This window comes from Melanaphis sacchari, unplaced genomic scaffold, assembly GCF_002803265.2.
Source record: "Melanaphis sacchari strain LSU unplaced genomic scaffold, SCAv2.0 Contig199_pilon_pilon, whole genome shotgun sequence".
Taxonomy (NCBI): Eukaryota; Metazoa; Arthropoda; class Insecta; order Hemiptera; family Aphididae; genus Melanaphis; species Melanaphis sacchari.
Window position 1 is genome coordinate 37,705 of NW_020270974.1, and position 19,366 is coordinate 57,070.

At 35.9% G+C, this 19,366-nt stretch overlaps 2 protein-coding genes and 1 pseudogene across 2 annotated transcripts; all 3 read right to left on the reverse strand.

The window, feature by feature from the left end:
• Nucleotides 1-3,977: 3,977 nt before the first annotated feature.
• Nucleotides 3,978-4,394, reverse strand: LOC112592901 (zinc finger BED domain-containing protein 1-like). Its single transcript, XM_025337063.1, has 2 exons — nt 4,315-4,394; nt 3,978-4,245 (listed from the first exon to the last, which is right to left on the reverse strand). Exons 1-2 carry the CDS (start codon nt 4,392-4,394, stop codon nt 3,978-3,980), a joined length of 348 nt encoding a protein of 115 aa, XP_025192848.1.
• Nucleotides 4,395-8,798: 4,404 nt separating this feature from the next.
• LOC112592902 (piggyBac transposable element-derived protein 4-like) lies at nt 8,799-9,760 on the reverse strand. Its single transcript, XM_025337064.1, has 2 exons — nt 9,396-9,760; nt 8,799-9,321 (listed from the first exon to the last, which is right to left on the reverse strand). Exons 1-2 carry the CDS (start codon nt 9,758-9,760, stop codon nt 8,799-8,801), a joined length of 888 nt encoding a protein of 295 aa, XP_025192849.1.
• A 5,703-nt stretch (nt 9,761-15,463) lies between these two features.
• Nucleotides 15,464-15,948, reverse strand: LOC112592903 (annotated as a pseudogene).
• Between the last annotated feature and the right edge of the window lie 3,418 nt (nt 15,949-19,366).

Genomic DNA, 19,366 nt, shown 5'->3' on the forward strand with positions numbered 1-19,366 from the left:
TAACTGACCAATCTTTAGCTTTAATGTCGGCTACTGTACAAGCATTCACACAATACGATTCTTTGGAAAAATACTTATAAATATGTTTTTTGTTATGTCGTGGTGATAAAGATTTCGAAATATCGACAGTTTTATAAGAAATGATGTTAATCATTTTGTACATTTGATATCACAGTTGAAACCACTAAAAAACTCCCGTTATCAGCGTACTAAACAGCTATTTGTTACATCTATAACACTTTTAATAACTTGTAATTCAATGAAAAATGTAGAGCAAATATTAGAAGCTATATTCATAGTTACTATGAGCAAAGATGATGGACAAATCGTATCAAATATTGATAGACTAAAATAAGATACCTAATGTAGTAAAAGTAAAAAATTCCTGCAGCCCCTAATAAGTAGCAATAGCGTGAATGTAGATTCGCTCATAAATGAATCAAAAAACAGCAATGAAGAACAGACATTAGAATTTGATTCTTTGGATTTGTTTGACGCATCGAATTCATTCAAGGACTGGTCGAAGTAATTGGCTTTAAAATGCGAAGAGAAAATTTGTGACGTTGAGGGTGAATTTGATAACGCCCAATTTGTTCCAGAAATTGTCCCAATTATTATTAACACCATGAAGCTATTTCCTTGTTGGTCCAATATAATGATAAATGTATTCAGATATGATGACAATATTGCATCGAGTAGCAGAGTAGAAAGCAATTTTAATAACATAAAAAATAGAGTGTTCAAAAATGATAATTTGCCGATGAGAGTGGACAATTTTGTTGAATGGTTGGTAGAGTTCTACAGAGGTAACCATCTTATTCTACAGTCTAAGGAAGACGGAAAACACGCTGAATCTCCTATGAATAAAGATTGTTCAGGACCAATTTGTAGCCCTATATCATCCGATGAAGTTTGTGAAAAAGTTAACAAAAATATTGTTGAAAATATATAACAACAATATATTGCCTGCAAAAATGGAGATTTTCCAACAAGTCTTCATCGTGTTAGCAACTGTAATAAAGCAGTTCATTTGTTTGAGTGTTCAGTAGAAGATCCTATAAGTGAAGAAGGTTGTAGAGAAAAAAGAATTTGTTAGGCGTGTACTAAAATAGACGAATTAGAAACAGAAAAAAATTCAATTGAAATTTGGAGAAAATAAACGAAGTATGTCGTCATCAAATCCACGTTCATTAAGTCATACTTGGTGAAATAGCCTGGATTTGAACAAATAGATTTCAATCACACAAAAACATTTAATGAAATAACCTTACTCAGAAATGGTTCTTGTTTTCAAAACAAACCTAACTAACAATACTTGTTCAGCAGATTCTTTGTTATCAATTTTAGCGGTGTCTGTTGCAGAAAGCAATAATAATAAAAGGTATTTAACAAAAGGAAAAAATAATAATAATGTAGCTGATTTTGTAAAAAAATGTTCGGAAACAGACCATCTAAAGTAGCGGATCCTAAACTTTTTCAGTCTCGGAGCCTTTTTTTAGGGAAAAGTTTCTCGTGGAGCCCCAAGAAATATTTAACGCTCATTTTGCATTTGCCTGTGTTCCATGAAGCATAATTAATACGAACTGTGTACATACGGACAATAAAGGAAACAATAGTTTTAAAAGAACTGGAGAAAATATTGTTTATTATTGAAATCTACAAAATTAGAATAAAACTAGTTAAAAATATTTAAAAATAATACAACGTTACATGTATATTGTATACATCTTGATGAGTGAGTCTTAATCTGAATAATGGCCTGCTTTTTACTACTGAGTTTGTTGATGTCCGGTATCAAAGAAGTCAGTTGAAGACGCATATCGTTTTCTGCATCCAAACGTGATCGCTATTTGGTTTTTGTAGCTGAATACCTCGAAAAAGCGGTTTCACAAAGATACGTAGTACCAAAAGGCAGTAAAAGCAGTTTAGCTTTTGAACTTTATATTAAATGATCTTCTCCTAACTGGGCCCAAAATTCAGATATTGGTTTGCTTTTAAATGATGTCTGATAGTAGCTCTCCGATACCATATCAATAAGAACCTCGTATTCTGTTGCATTAAGAGCTGCTGGTTTTGACGTCACTGAAAAGGGATTTAGAATCCACTCATAGTTTTCTCGAATCGATTCTTGAACATCCTTTGGAAAGCATAAATTCAAATTTTGAAGTAAATTATTGAGGTGTTTTTTTAATTACTTTTAATATTGATTCATTTATTGTTAATTTGTTTTCTAGTAAAAAGTTTGAAGTCAATGAAAAACATGTCAGGTCTTTATTGTCGATGCTTTCAATGTAGAATGTTATTTTTTTTTAGCACAAAAATTTTGTCATTAGCATCAAATATTATCTTTTGTTTTCCTTGTATGGATGTGCTAAATTCATTCATTTTTAAAAAAATATCTGCCAAGTAACATAATTTGCATAGCCATTCCTGGTCATTTAAATAATCTGCTAGCAAACTATTATTGTCTTTCAAAATTGAAAAAACTTTCATTCGAAGTTCAAGTAAACGGGACAACGCTTTACCTTGCGACAACCACCATACTTCTGTGTGTAATAACAATGACTTGAATAAAGCTACCATATCTTCACATAGTATTTTCATCAGTCTACACTGCAAAGGTCGTGTCTTAACATGGTTAATAATTTTGACTGCGTTTCAAGTACTTGCTTTAATAACACTGGCATTTTTTTCGTTGCGAGGGAATATCAATGTAATACACAATGACTACTCGTGCATTTGGTGAAACTTTTTTGATTCTTGCAACAACGCCAGCAACATTACCCATCGTGACCTTTGTGCCATCTGTGCACACGTCAATGCAATTGTTCCATGGTATTGAGTTTTCAGTGAAAAAGCCATCAAGCATAGAAAAAATTTCACTTCCACTTATTGAGGATGAAAGTGGTTTGCAGAACAAAATATCTTCATGAAAACTACCAGAAAATTCGTACCGTACAAATGTCATTATCACAGCTAATCCGGCGACGTCCGTAGATTCATCAAGTTGTAACGAAAATTTTTTTTGACAGATACGAGAAATTATGGTGTTTTTAACATCGTGTTATAAATCCTGAATTCGACTACGCACAGTATTATTTGATAACGGTATACTTGAGATCAAATTCGCAGTTTTTTCATCAGACATACATTTCACTACTTTCACCAATAGTGGTTTTATAAGAGTTTCAGCGAGGGCGTGTGGTTTGCCAGTAAGAGCCAAACTAAGTACAATGCTTTCAGTTCTTTTTCAGAATATGTCTTTACATGAGATACAAACGTTTTCTGAGTTGCATAGAGTTCATCACTTTTTCATTTGAAATAGTCTGCAGTTTTATTTGTGAAGTCAGGATGAGTTTCAAAATGTCGTCTAAGCAATTATACACTGAAAAATCAAATTAATTAGTAATTACCTCGTATTAATGGAATAACTGTTGAGATAGTGGGATGTTCAGCAGAGAGCTCAACAGTTACTTTATCAAATGGCCTTAACAATGATACAATATCCTCATTTATACTCCATTCATCGGAACTTGGATGACATGGAGCATCTTTTAATGTTATCATTACAATAGTTATAGGTTCTTTTAGATTTATAAGCCTTTCCAACATGAAAAATGTGCTATTCCACCGAGTACATATATCTTGCTTTAATTTTAGCACTGTTTCAAAACCAAGCTGCTGTTGTTTATCCATCAACATTCTGTTAGCAACTTCACTCCTCTTAAAAAATCCAACAATGGCTCGACACTTCTTTATTAGATTTTTTAAATCATTTTCATTGACATTAGTACTTGGTCTAGTCTCTTCATTGTCAGACAACAGTAGAGACTGTTGAACCATCAAGTTGAGTTTATGTGCAGTACAAGGCACATGACTCAAATTCATAAGCCTAACTGCAGCTTTAATATTCGCTCCGCTATCGGTTACCACAGCAAAAATTTTATTTAAAATATTCCATTTGTTCAATTCCTCTGTCATGAGGTCACAAATATTAACAGCAGTATGGTTGCATTCCAATTTTTTGGTTCTATGCACCATTGCACCAAAGCTTTTAACTGCGTTTGGATGAGAAAATGAACAGTTATAGTTATATACGAGTTGGTGTTTATTGACGTCCAAAAATCAGTAGTGATCGCTACGTCTTTAGCATTATTGAGCATAGTTTCAACTTTATGTTGAACAACCAAATACATTTTTGGAATTACTGTTCTTCCAAGTGCTCGTCTACTAGGAATTTCATGTCTGAAATAAGTAAACAATAATTAAAAATAATAGGAAGATTGAAGTTTTTACTTATTATTTAATTATTACCTGGAGTCCAAGAGCTGGATCATATTGTGAAATCCTGAGTTTTCAACAATAGATAGTAGTTGTAGGTCTTCGGCTATCATTTTCACAATAGCTTCGTGAAATGCTGTCACTTGGCTTTCTGATGGTGTACCAAATCTTAAAAGAAATACAAATTGTGATATAGGTATCTATTGAGATAAAATACCAGACTTAAGAATTCAAAAACTATGAACTCTGTACTACTATACTCTGACTCATCATATAAGAGTAACCTCAGGCAATAAAACACTGCTAGGGGTATGGCTAAAACAAAGCAGGCATACAGGCAGTTGACAAAGTAGGTTGACAGACTGCTGCTCGACAAAAACTGGTCACTGCCTAAAGTTACTTTTATATGAGACAGAGTATAAAATGCTTAGTACATAAATACATGCTATCAATGAAATTGAAAATTTAAACATTATATGAAAAACTACTACAAAAATTAAATGTAATAACTTGCAATAATATTAATTACAAACTTAAAATTTTAACCATTGAAAAAGGTTTATGAAAAAACTAAGATAGTAGTTTTATAGGCCATGCACCCGGTTACTAAATAATTCGCGCTTAACTATACTAACACACCGACCGACCTTTGTAAATCTGTGTATATGTGTATAGCACTCAACAGGAAGTGGACAGGTTTGCCGAGCAAATCCTGTGAGTGCTAGTGTGTGGGTGGTGTGTATATGTGTGTGTATATATTAGGGTGGTCCTAGTCTATTAGGTATGAATTTCTAATTAGGTCTTTTCTTAAATTATACTTTTTAATAATATTTGAATACACTTAAAAACGATGTACAAAAAGTTCCATCTGAATTGAACAAGTTAAACCCGTGCCATAAACGAGTTGAAATTGTCTATATCTATTTTTTTATGAAAATAGCATATTTTTCTTAGATTTTAAACATAGTATATTAAATAATCATTCTATACAAAAAACGATAATACATAATTTGTTAATAAAAATATTTTATATTATTTATAATCTTAAACATATTTTCATAAACTTAATATTTATCTCGAAAACTATATTTAAAAAATAATAATTACACAAATCTAGCAAAAAAAAAAAAAAAAATTATTTATTTTATCGATAAGTAAATATTATTATTAGACTATTAGTAAAATATTTGTTGTTATAAAATTACGCTAAATATACCAGGACACCGATAATGAGACAATATTCATATAATTATTATTTCAACGGTATTTCCTAATCTATAGTTTGAACATTGAACAGACCGATAAGTAATATTGTGACCGTCTGTTAGTAACTATTAGAGTTGAACACTAGTCTACACTCTACAGTGCTATATCAGCGTATCACAAACCCGATTGACACTACATTTTAACTGTTTAATGTTAAATTATATTTAAATAAAGTAGGTATTTGTCATTTTTTTTTGTGTTTAAATTATTATAATGGCTTCACAAAAGAGTTAACGTAAAGATTCTTATACATTTTTAATTAGCTATACAGCAAATCAAATTGACGGTAGCAAATTACCATCTATAAGACAGGCGTTATCGGTTCTTTTTTACAAAATGCGTGAAGTTCGCCTTAATTTAAACGAAAGTGCGAAATTAGTAATAAAAGAGGTAAGTGTTTTTTGGAAAAAGGCACGTATACCGGTTAGTGTTAAACAATATTGTGCCATAAAACTTCAAAAATTATATAACGAATGGAGAAATTTGCAAAAGTTGCAGTATAGAAAAACAGACACACAACTTAAAAAAAATGAAAAATTTAGCATGATATTAGATGATTTATTTGACATTGCTCAAGCTGATTCTCTTTAAGTTATACAAATAAAAGAAGACAGAGATTTTCTAATATCACAGAGGCAAAAAGGTCGTCCTGGATCCATGTTGGGGATTGATATAAAAATAATTAATAAAGAAAAAAGAGCCGAGGAAAGATTAAAAATTGTTGAGGAAAGACGAAAAAGAACTTATGAAGATTCGGAGATCCGCGGTCAGTAAAATTATTACATAATTGTGAATATTATGTATTCATTTTTATTATTTGTATTTATTTTTTGTATATATTTTAGATACATTTGTGGAATTGAATACGTCATCAACCGATGAGTCTACTATGGAAGATGAAGAGTTTGACAAGCCTGGTCCATCTACAAAGTGCTTTAAACAATCAAATAGAGGAAATATTAATTTCATCGAAACTTGCATCTGCATTAGATAAATGCAAGCTTAGCGACAGAGATGCCGTTCACATTTTAATTTCAACAGCAGAAACATTAGGTGAGGATGTTAATAAGTTAATTATAAATAGAACATCAATTCGAAATACACGTTTACGTTTTCGAAAAGAGCGCGCAGAGAATATCCGTATAGAATATAAACTGTCAATCGATGATGCGGTTGTTCTTCATTGGGATGGAAAGCTATTACCTGCGTTAACAGGGCAAAAAAATGTTGATAGACTTCCCATCGTAGTTTCATGTAGTGGTTGTGATCAATTACTTGGAGTCCCAGCTCTTAATACTGGAACAGGGATTGATCAGGCAGATGCAATTTTTCATATGCTCAATGATTGGTGCATCACAGAAAATGTTCAAGCTTTTTGTTGTGATACTGCGGCTTCAAACACAGGCCGAAGGTTAGGTGCTTGTGTACTATTAGAAAATTACTTAGAGCGTAACATTTTATATTTACCATGTCGTCACCATATCTATGAGTTAGTGTGTTTTTGATACAAAACTATGCACGACATCTGGTCCAGATGTACCAATATTTAAAAGGTTTCAACTATATTGGGGAAATCTAAATACCAAAAAATTTGAACCTGGAACTATAAATGAGTTTATACAAAAAAATGTAAGTGATGTGCGTTCTGATGTAATTAATTTTGTAGTTGATTATTTATAAATTAAACAACCAAGGGAAGATTATAGAGAGTTGTTAGAATTGACAATTATTTTTCTTGGGGGGGGGGGGGGGTGCCCCCTCGAGGAATTTCTTTAAGAGTACCCGGAGCCATTCATCATGCCAGGTGGATGGCAAAAGCTATATACTGTTTGAAAATATTTTTATTCAGAAGTCAATTTCGTTTAACATAGAAAGAAGAAATGTCTATTGCCAGTATGTGTGTCTTCAATATTCGATTATACATAAAAGCCTGGTTTGTTGCACCTATGGCTTCGAAAGCACCTTACCAAGTTGTAAATTTTTTAAAAGATTTAATAAGATACCAGTCTATTGATAAAAGTATATCTGAAGTCACAATTAAAAAAATGTGTGGCCATTTGTGGTATCTATCACCCGAAGCAGCTGCGTTATCGTTTTTCGATCCACACGTACCAGTAGACACAAAAAGAAAAATGATTGCAGTTCTTAATCCTTTCACTACAAAATTAATTTTTTTGAAACAACAATTTTTCTTTGTTCAGATATGAAATGTATGGCCTTTTAATATGATATACCAATTTTTTTTTTTTTTTTTATTGCTAACAAGTTACAGGTATGTCTATTGGAATGGACATTGGGATTTATGGTATAAAATAATACAATAATAATGCTAAATGTAAAAAAAAACATAAAACTTTTATTAAAATTAATTACAATGAAAATCAAAAAAACAATTTTTTTTTGGTGTAAAACACAAATGAATCTTACATTTATTACATACAACATGTGTTTTACCTGTACATTTTTTATTTTTGCATCGTGTTGCTTCTTTTTTTATCATCATACCCTGGAAAATGTCCAAAAAGATCTTTGCTTACACCTTCCGTTGGTCGAAACTCCAATATTTTTGACGATATTTTAGCAGGTGTTGGTGAACAACTATCTGCAGATCTTGTACTACTGGATGGTGAAGATGTTGGACGACCCTTTTTTTTCCGGGGCTGAATCGTCCAACCATTACTAGCTCTTCAGCCAAAGTAGTTTTAAAATGCAACAAATGTTTTTGATCATTTTTTGATATTCCTATATTTTTTGCGTCTTGTTTATATTCGAGCCAAGAATTTGCCACAGCCATATCAAAAGCATGAGTTATCATACGCAGCGTCCATTTTTTAGATTTCATGTACACGCGATAATTACTTGGCAGTTGATCATGTTTGTTCACTCCCAACATGGATTTATTATATAGTTTGATAATTTCTGGTCTTTCGATGTAAATATATTGTTTGTTTTTTTTGTCCCAACGAGAAACAGTTTCCGGGTTTCCTGAATTAATGAAGTTAGATGCCATGGTTATTGCATTGTTATCGCACCATTTTAATAGTCCTACCCCTAATGTTGAAGTTACATCATAGGAAGTTCCTCTCCCCATTTTCATAATAACTTTATCGGATAAAACTGGTGGACTAAAAAATCGATTTATTCGAATTGTGCCTGCTGCATATATTTGACGTGCAGTGAGTGCATAAAATAAATTATACGAAGAAAAAGAATTATCGAAGAAAAGAAAATGTCGATTTGGCGTAAGATGTTTAGTGTGATCGAGGACAACTGCTCCACCTAGACCAAAATTTTTTTTGTAGATTCTTGTTAATATTAGTTGAAGCTCCTTGATAAAGAATCATGTTATAGACAATGCCACTTTGACCACAAAGTAAAAATATTTTAATGCCCCATGGATTCGGTTTCCCTTTCATATATTGTTTTACAACCAATTGGCCTTTAAAAGGAACTATTTGTTCATCAACACTAAGGTTTCTTTCTACTGGTAATTGTCTACATCGATTATTTAAAGCATCAAATAATGGACGAATTTTCACAAATTTATCGGTATTATTACAAGGAGTATCCATGTTGTTAATGATATGAATATTTTGTCGAATAGAATAAAATCTATTTCTGGCCATTGTATCAGCAATTAAATTCACACGAAATTTTTGTTCCCAGTACATCCCGATCCTTGGGTACTTCAAAACACCCATCATCATTTGTATTGCAATAAATGATCTTATTTCCAAAGGTGATGTAGATTTAAAAGAAAAGTCATTATTTGAACTGCATATAAATTTGTATGAAATGATATGTCTTCGAATATTTTTTGGTTAAAATATTTAGTGAAATATTCGTACGGTTGTGGTATAGTGGAGGGACAATCTATTGGTTCTAAATCTGTTAGATTTATATACGGCTCTTGAAATGGTTTATTTACCCATTTGATATCTTTTTTTTGGACAAATGGAAACTGCACTGGTGTTATATCAAAGACTTCATTTCCAAACTGTTGAGTTGCATTTGTTGTTTGGTCGTCTTCTTCGGGTAAGTCTTTTTCTATATTAGCCAGCATTTCATTATCGAATTCGGCAGAGAAATCATCATTCGCAAATTTATTTAATAAATTTTCGAGTTCATTCTCTGACTCACTATTTAATATATCTATATCACTAACTGTTCCGTCATCTAAAAAGCTCAGAATTTGTTTTTCGTTTAACGTCATAGTATATAAAAACTTGAAATAATAATAAAAAAACGTGACATGCGAGCGAATACAGGCGGTACTGATACAGAATATCAACTAAACACAAATTTTTTTTATATTATTACGATAATTACGTCATACGATAATGATGACAATACCACAAAGATCAAATTCTAAAAAAAACTTTAACCGTTATAAACTATAATTGTAATTTACCCGATATTCCTAGTTCGTGTCCAGACACCGTAGTGGTCACACGTATATTCCGCGAAACGTATCGATAGCTCTCGATAGCTGTGAGTTAAATAGCAATTAAGACAAGAAATCATTATTTGGTATGTATACCTTTTATATCTATGTACAAAGTCCACCAACATAAATACCGTGTCGTGAACTAAACCCGCGCCTACGGGCGATTAGCCCGCTATCGCTCATACACTAATAGCCATACAGTACATACACCGATTAAAATGAGTTCTACATCAAATCCAACAAAACAAAAAACTACACGCACACATTCTAGTAATGAGCGCAGAATCCCACCAATCATCATAAAAAAAATTAAAAAAAAACGAAGACAACGATGATCTTGACCGACACCCAACTCCCAACTCCGATGACGATTTTAGATCTCCCAGAAGAACGTCAAAAGTATTCGACTCGCCAACCAAAAATTCATTCACCACACCAAATCGTTATCCCATACTAGATAACACTAAAACCAATGATCATGAAATGTTTACCTTCAACGACGACGCACTTCATATCGCTCAAACTGATAATCAAAACAATCACTCAATACACTCCGAAACGATCGATGATACTCTCAAAATTCCCCCACTATTCATATTAAACATAACACAATATTCTCAATTTCGCAACGAAATATCGAAAATCATTAGTAATGAATTTATTGTCACATCTAAATTTGACAGAATAAAAGTGAACCTAGAAACCGTAGATGACTTCCGTGCTCTAACCAAATATCTTGACGAAAAAAAATATGAATATTATACCTATAGATTGAAAACTGAGAAAGATATCTCCGCAATCATAAGAAATTTGCCAATGTCAATAACCGAATTTGAAGTAATGGAAGAATTAAAAATCCTAGAATATCCAGTAAAATCAGTAACCAGACTTACCAACAAATATAAAACCCCAACCCCACTAATGGCAGTTCAACTGACTAATCATCATAAATCACAAGACATTTTCAAAATCAACAAGCTTCTAAATTGCATAGTCATAACCGAACCACGTCGGAAATCGAAAAATCCTCCCCAATGTACAAATTGCCAAAGATTCGGACACCTACACATGTCCTGTAAACTTCAACCACGATGTGTGAAATGTAATCTCTCACATCATTATTCAAACTGTGATAAAACATCAGAAACTCCACCTAACTGTGTAAATTTTAATGGAGCTCATCCGGAAAATTATAAGGGTTGCACCTATTTTAAAAATATTAAAAATAAAAAAATGAACTACATCAAAAAACCTCAATTAATCGAAAATGTTCCACCAAAAGACTCAAAAATTAATGAAATCGCCAATAATCTCACAAAAAATACAATAAATCTGAACTCCTACGCAAATATACTCAAAGGAAATACAAATCCTACCCAAAATACTGGTAAAAACGAGGAACATACATACTCCGAATCGCTAAACGAAAACCTCCAAAAAACAATAACCCAATTTATTGAAAACATTCTACTTAACATACAGTCCATCATTAGTTCCATCTTCAACTCAATTTCAAACAATCTATCTTTATCCGGTTTAAATGACATCCATTAATTTAAAAGAAATCAAACTCGTTAACTGGAATGCAAATGGCATTAAATCCAAAAAATCTTCACTTATGGAATTTCTATCCCGCCACAAGATAGACATAGCATGCATAACAGAAACTCATCTCAAAAACACAGAAACATTCAAGATCAACGGTTATAATATATACAGAAAGGATAGAGACACCATCCACTCATCAGGAGGAGTAGCAATCCTAATAAAAAGAACTATTAAACATCACCAGCTAACCAATCCCGAACTGATCAATATTGAAGCAATCTCCATAATGGTTTCAACAGATAAATCTGAAATTAAAATAATATCTGCCTACAATCCGCCAAAAAAAAAAATTCAAAGAGATGACATAAATGTACTTTTCAATGAAAACCCAACCATACTCCTAGGAGATTTAAACTCCAAAAATGAAATATGGGGTTGCCTAAAAACAAACCCAAATGGTAATAAACTATTCCAATTCACATCTGAATTGAGAATTATAATATCACCACCTTCCAAACCCACCTTCCACAGAACAGGTAGACAACCAGATATATTAGACATCGCTCTAGTCTCAAATCTCACAACACAGTTATATCACCAAGTTGCGAATGAACTAGATTCGGATCACGTACCAGTCATCACCACTTTGTACGAACAAATGGAATTAACTCCTCAAACCCCAAAACTAATAAACCGGCCAATAAACTGGGACATTTTCAGAGAAAATCTCAACAAAAACCTTATTTTAAACAGATCTCATCAAAATAACAATGAAATAGACATTAATATACAACACTTAACAGAATCAATTAAAAATGCAATCAAATCAGCTTTGGCACCTGAAAATCCAAATAAGAGTAAATCACGAGAAAACTCCTCTCTACCGCTCCACATTCAACACCTAATAAAAGAAAAACACAAAGCCAGAAGAATATGGCAAAGAACGAGAACAATAGAAATTAAAAAACGATTAAACCAATTAACACGAAGAGTCTAATGGGAAATTGATAACAATAGATTTAAATCCTACAAAACATATCTATCAAAACTGAATCCAAATGACGCCAGCCTATGGACCGCCACAAAAAGAATACTCAAACAAAGAGACACTATTCCTCCCCTTAAAGTTGGACTAGCAAAATTCGAAACAAATAACGACAAATGCAAAATTTTTGCCCAGCACTTTGAAAATTGTTTTACAACTGAGGCTACTACCAAAGATATAACACAGGAAATAGACTCTCCAAATATTTATTCCACAGAAACAAATACTATCCAGCCATGCAGTACTCAGGAAATAAAACAGATAATAGACAGACTTGCAAATAAAAAAAGTCCCGGACACTACCTTATTACCAATAAAATTCTCAAAAACCTTACCCCAAAAGCACTTGCGTTCTTAGCCAGTCTTTTAAACTCCATTTTAAGAATAGGATATTTTCCAAACACCTGGAAACAAGCAATTATCATTCCTATACACAAACCTGGGAAACCAAACAGTTTACCGGAAAGTTACAGATCAATTAGTCTGCTACCTACCCTCTCCAAACTATTAGAAAGGATAATGCTGCACAGAATGAAACCATACCTAAAAATTATTCCACATCACCAATTCGGCTTCAAATCTCACCACTCCACATGTCATCAACTTCAGCGAATTTCAGAAATAATAGTAGATGGATTTGAAAATAAAAAATACACAACCACTGCCTTTCTTGATGTCGCACAGGCCTTCGACAAGGTCTGGCACCAAGGTCTTATGTCCAAATTAAGAAAACTAAAACTGCCAACCTATCTATATAATATAATAACCTCATTTATCACAAATCGCACGTTCAAAGTAAGGATAGATACTGTTACCTCTGAAGAACATCCAATAAAAGCAGGAGTCCCACAGGGGTCGGTTCTTGGGCCCACCTTGTTTAATATTTTTTGCTACGATATCCCAGTCCCACAAAAATGCCAATTAGCAATGTACGCTGATGATACTGTTATCTTAACACAACATAAAAATCTTGAAAATTCAATAACAGATCTACAAATTTCTTTAGATCAAATCTCAGACTGGTTTACAAGATGGAAACTCGCTCTTAACCCAACTAAGAGCGAAGCTAAAATATTTAGCCTAAAAAGATACTCAGATCCAACCCAATTAAAAATCAAAAACTAGCCTATATTATGGAATAATAAGGATCAATCTATTAAATATCTTGGAGTACACCTTGATGAAAAATTAACATGGAAAATGCATATAAATAAAAAATTAAACCAAGCCTATACACATTTGAAAATCTTATACCCCCTAATAAATTACAGCTCAACACTTCAAATTAAATGCTCACTTCTAATATACACATCAATAATAAGACCACTAATTACATATGCATGCCCAATATGGGCAGCCGCATCCCAAACAAAAATTAAAAAATTACAAACGATACAAAATAAATTTCTCAGAATAGCTCTTAAAGCCCCATGGTTCATGCGAAACACACAACTCCATAATGACACTGGAATACCGTACATAAACACATGGATAATTGAATAATTTAAAAATTTTCATACGAAACTTAAAACAACAGAAGGCGCCCTTCACTTCAAAATTGGGAAAAAAACTAAAAACCGTAGACTAAAGCCACGGCTACCTCAAGATATCTTGCTACCTCCAGAATCATCTTCATCATCTTCATCATTGGTTTCATCAGAACAATACTAAACAACTAATCAACTCATAAGTTAAATTAATTTAAAAAAAAAAAAATGTACAAATTGTATTACGCTAGATATATAAGAAATGTATGAATAATGTAAATGTATAAAAAAAAAAAAAACCCGATATTCCCACTATCCATTTCAATGGACATACATTTTATCATGTATTACTTGTGGTGTATGATACCAAGGTAGGATTAATCAACAACATTTTATCATTCGAGATACCTTTTACCAAAAAAAAAATATTCAGTGTTACCAACACTTATATTTCAGTGAATAAGTTAAAATATATTTCAGTTTTTGATAACACAAAAGTATACAACATTTTTTTTTTGTATTATCATTTTTTCACGAAAAACGATCTTAGTTAGAAGTCTAAAAATATTTTTATTTTAATTAACACTAGTTTTAGATAAATATACATACGTAATTTAATTAGTTTGGGTACGTAGTAAATTGTAGAAAATAAAATAAAGTCATGTCCATTGCAATGGACAATGGTAGCGAAAGGGTTAATATGGATACAGAAGAAGATAATATAAACCGATATGTTTTGAACCCAAAAGAGTCTATTGGTATATTAAATAAAGACCTTGAAGATTTTATTTGTGTGAGCTCAATGCAATTCTTTAAACGTTTCAAAATTAATACTAATAATAAAAACTCACAATTTGTGGAGCGCAGACTGGCCAGCTGGTCCTAAATATGGCTATAATAATTGATAAATTTCACAAATAACAAATAAACGAGCAATATAAAAAAAATGTATAAAAATATTTAAATATGTAGAAAATATGGTTTGCGATTAGCACACTAAGTATAATTTAATTTTAATAATAATATAACAATAAAAATATGGCGATTAGCGCCCACGCAATATAATAAAATAATAGACTAAGAAAAAAGCGATTTGCGCAACAAAATACGATAAAAAATAATATGTATAATATAAAACGGCCGTTTAGTCTTTGCGCGATGACGTATGGCAGAAGACAAAAATTGCGGCGGCCATTGTTAAGTTGCGCGCACCGGTGAGCCGGCGGCAGCAGATAACGCACCAATACCTCATTTGCATATTATATAATTCACACGAAACAAAATATAATTAAAACAATAATAAATATAAAAATAACGGCTGGTGCGCACAAGTGATTGTATGTATGTGTCGATCGGCTGTTCCTCCGTAAACGATAATACTTTTTATTATTACATTATGGTACCGCTGCAACATAGTTGTTTGTGTTTTTTGCCAGTTTCAAAATTATAATTGGTCACAGTTACTGAACTACTATAAGGCAGAACACTTGCAGATTGCGAATGTTCCCCTGATGTTCCTATTTAAAAAATCAAAATCAAAATTACTATATTATTTTAGTTAACTAATGAGATTTTGAAGTAAATACTAAATTATTAATTACTAATTCCACTAGAATCTTTTACTTTCAGGATATTTTAAAATCTAAATAGGTATCACTTACCTAGTTAATTTGTATCATCTTCGATCTGTTTTTGTAAATTACAACGGTTTAACACAGTAAAATGTTTCCTTTTTAAATGGTCCAACAGATTAGTAGTTCCATTTGATCGTTTTTAGGCTTTTTTACAGTGCTTACAAATGGCCTCATCTGGGTATTTGGGTCTTTAATAAAATGCTACCAAGCGATTGAACTATTTGGTTTTGGGATCGACATTTCAAAGATAACTGACAAATTGACAAAAATAAAAAACTAAAAAAACAAACCACGATAGTCGAATCACTCGAATCTCAAATAACAAATTGATGAGTATATCGAAATTAATCAAATCAAAATTATCATAATTATTGATAATATTTGGTAATCGATAAGCGCTGTATTCAATCGATAGTTCAAAATTTTTTTGAACGACGCTCTCGGTCCCAAACGCGGAACAAGCATGCACCCTGCCGGCTGGGAGTAGTGGGCGATGACGGAATAAATCGGCGTGACGAGGGCACGACCGAGGACGGCCCTTAACTTAACAACCTGGGGACCGATAGAAACGACTCCGCTAGAGGGAGTCGGGCCATAGGAGCATTAGACCGGGGTCTGGACTTGAGTGACTGGGCCCGGGGGTCCTCTCAGAGGGGGACGAGAACTGGATCTGAACTTTGCTGGTTGGCCCGGGACCGCCGCTTGCAGCCTAGAAGGCACTCACGGGAAAAACACTGGGGGATCACCCTCGGGGGTCTCCCTGGGCGACCCTACCTATTTGGGGGAGTCGGAGAACCACCTATGAGATTAAAATCTTGGAGGGGAAACAATCGGCGGTTACGTTTGGGCCGACGCAGCGGGCTGCCCTTGGCTGGGTGGTCGGGCGCAGGGCATGGTCTTAGCGCTCTACCGACGTTAGAGTCTGAGACTCCGCCCTGAATAAACGGACCACCCGTTCGGTTTACAAGGGGGTCCGGTGACTTGGTCGACGCCGGATCTAGCAGACCCGCAAAAACTTATGGACGGACAGGCTAACATGGACACTCCCATAGGCGGGGGATCGGATCCGGGGGCCCCGCCACCTGCGTCGTTTGTAAAAACGCGGTCGGAGCTGTGCAGCCCGATACCTGATGTGAGCTCGCCTAGCGACGCGGCCGTTGCGGTCGAAAAGACGGACGGAAATGCGGCCCGCGCCAGGTCCCGAAACGGGGCCCGGCGCCACAAACAAAGAGCTCGACAGAAAAGGCGAAAAGCCCATAACCGCGTGGTCAAAGCTAGGGACAGTGAGCCCAGCGACTGCACATAAGAATCGACCTTAGGCGAATTGGTAGTAACCGATAATATGCGTAACCCGGAAGGCCTCTTCGTATACACGCCCGTCTACCACGAGCCAAAGCTAGTGCAAGGAGCAGACAGTCCCCCTGGAAGCGCCACACCTAACCTAAGCTTGTGATATCCACAAGAAATGGGACGTGGTCGGACAGCTGAAACCGCCTCTCTGGTGGAGCTCGGACCTCGGTAGCGATCTCGCCCGATTGGAGCGGTGGAAACGCAAACTGTGTGCAGAACACAAAGCGTTCAGAAAGAGAGCCTTAAGGAGGAAGTACTTAGACCTCAAGCGGAGATATAACTACGCCTGCTTTAAAGCAAGACGGACGGCCTGACGCTCGTTGGTTACCGGCACCGGGAACGAAGAACCCTGGGGACCCGTTTATAAATGTCTAAAATACGGGGGAACACGACCCTCGGAGAAATTACCAGTGTCCATCAGGAAAATGGACGGAACATTTACAAGTTCACTTAGGGAGACCGGCCAGAGACTTCTCGAACAACTGGTCCCTAAGGATAGCGAGTCTACGGAAACCGCAGGACAGGCGGAAATCCGTAGAGAGACCGGCGTTTATGTGGGTAGATTCGAGTTAACATTACCTGGGCTTAGTCCGACGTTCGACCCGGTTGAACCGTGCACGGTTGATGAGGTAAGAGATGCCATATGGCGGATGAAAACATGCAAGGCTCCGGGCCTAGACGGGATCATGGCAGAAATCCTGCGGCAAGCGTGGCCCGTCATCAAAAACCAAATTACGTTTGCGTTCAATACCTCAGTAGCTACGAGGACATTCCTGAGCCGGTGGAAGAACGCGGAGCTGGTCTTCATTAGGAAATCGCTAGATAAGAACCCGACGGAGGCTAGGTCGTACCGACCCATTAGCTTACTCCCAGTTCTAGCTAAGGCAATGGAACACCTCATCGTGGCGAGAATCCGTAAAGATACGGACATCCATATGTCTGCCAGACAATTTGATTTCACCAAGAACCTATCGACCGTAGATGCAATGACACACGCCTTCGGCTGGTCAGATGAAAGGCGGGAGAAATACGTTGTAGGCGTATTACTGGATATATCGGGGGCATTTGACTGCCTCTGGTGGGCGCAATTAATAAAAGATCTAGAAAAGTTGAAATGCGGCTCTGGGTTGAAGACCCTAACGAAGGGTTGCCCGCAGGGCACGGAGTTCGGGCCCGACCTCTGGAGGTACGCGGTCAACCCGCTCTTGTCCGGCGATCTCCCACCCGGGACAGAGATAGTCGCCTAGGCGGACAATTTCGCGTTACTTATCTCCGAGAAACACCGTCTGGAGCTCATGGAACGCGCGAACTAGAAATAGCGTCGAGGTGGGCCACTGACAGGAAACTCACCTTCTCGGTGGCCAAGTCGCACACTTTGTGGATCAAGGGCCAACTAATTAAGCCACTAGACTTGTGACTTGGGGGGACAAGGTAAAAATGACCCCGGAGGCGAAATACCTGGTCACATTTGACCCGCAAAGAAAGTTTAGCTCCCATCTGGCGGAAAAGCCTGCGTCCTCGGTAGCGCTAATAGTCGACTAATATCTGTGGCTAAGGCAAGCTGGGGCCTTAAAGAAAGGACGACAAGGATTCTGAACAAATTAGTGTGGTATGAGCCGAGCGCTGCATGTCCCAGTACCGGCACAGAACACGGCTAAACACCGCCCAATAAGGGGCGCGTATAAGACCACGTCGGCGATGGCGCTTCAGGCCATAGCCGGAATACCTCCCCTCGACTTAGAATTAGTTCGGCTGACTAAGATCGAACGAGACAAGGGCGCCGTGAGGAGAGGAAACAAGTCGGCGTCAGAGGTTGCTGTAAAGGCGAAACAGTACTACGAGACTACCATACGCCTCTGGCAGGAGAGATGGGTCGTCAATGACAAAGGTAGACGGACGGCAGTTTGATTCCCGGACGTCCGGCGCAGACTGGAAAGGCCGTGGTTCGCTCCGAACCACTACATCTCGCATTTCGTGTCTGGACACGGAAACTTCAATTTGTCGCTCTGTCGTTTCAACCTTCGAGGCGAGGCGAGTTTCCGATGCGGTCTTCCAGAGGAAACCGCGGAGCATGTGCTGTTCGATTGCCCAGCATATATCCAGGAAAGGAGCAAGCTCGCAGCCGCAGCGCAAGTGGAAGGTGTGGACTGGCCGTGCGACTGCGATACCATGACCTCCAAGGAGGCCATGTTCCTTGCGTTCAAAAACTTCTCCCGGGAAGTCCTAGAACGTAAAGATGTAGGACGATCCCGCGAGCACGACCCGGACCCCTGATTTTAAAAATGTAGCGGAAAAGGCGTGTGGCTAG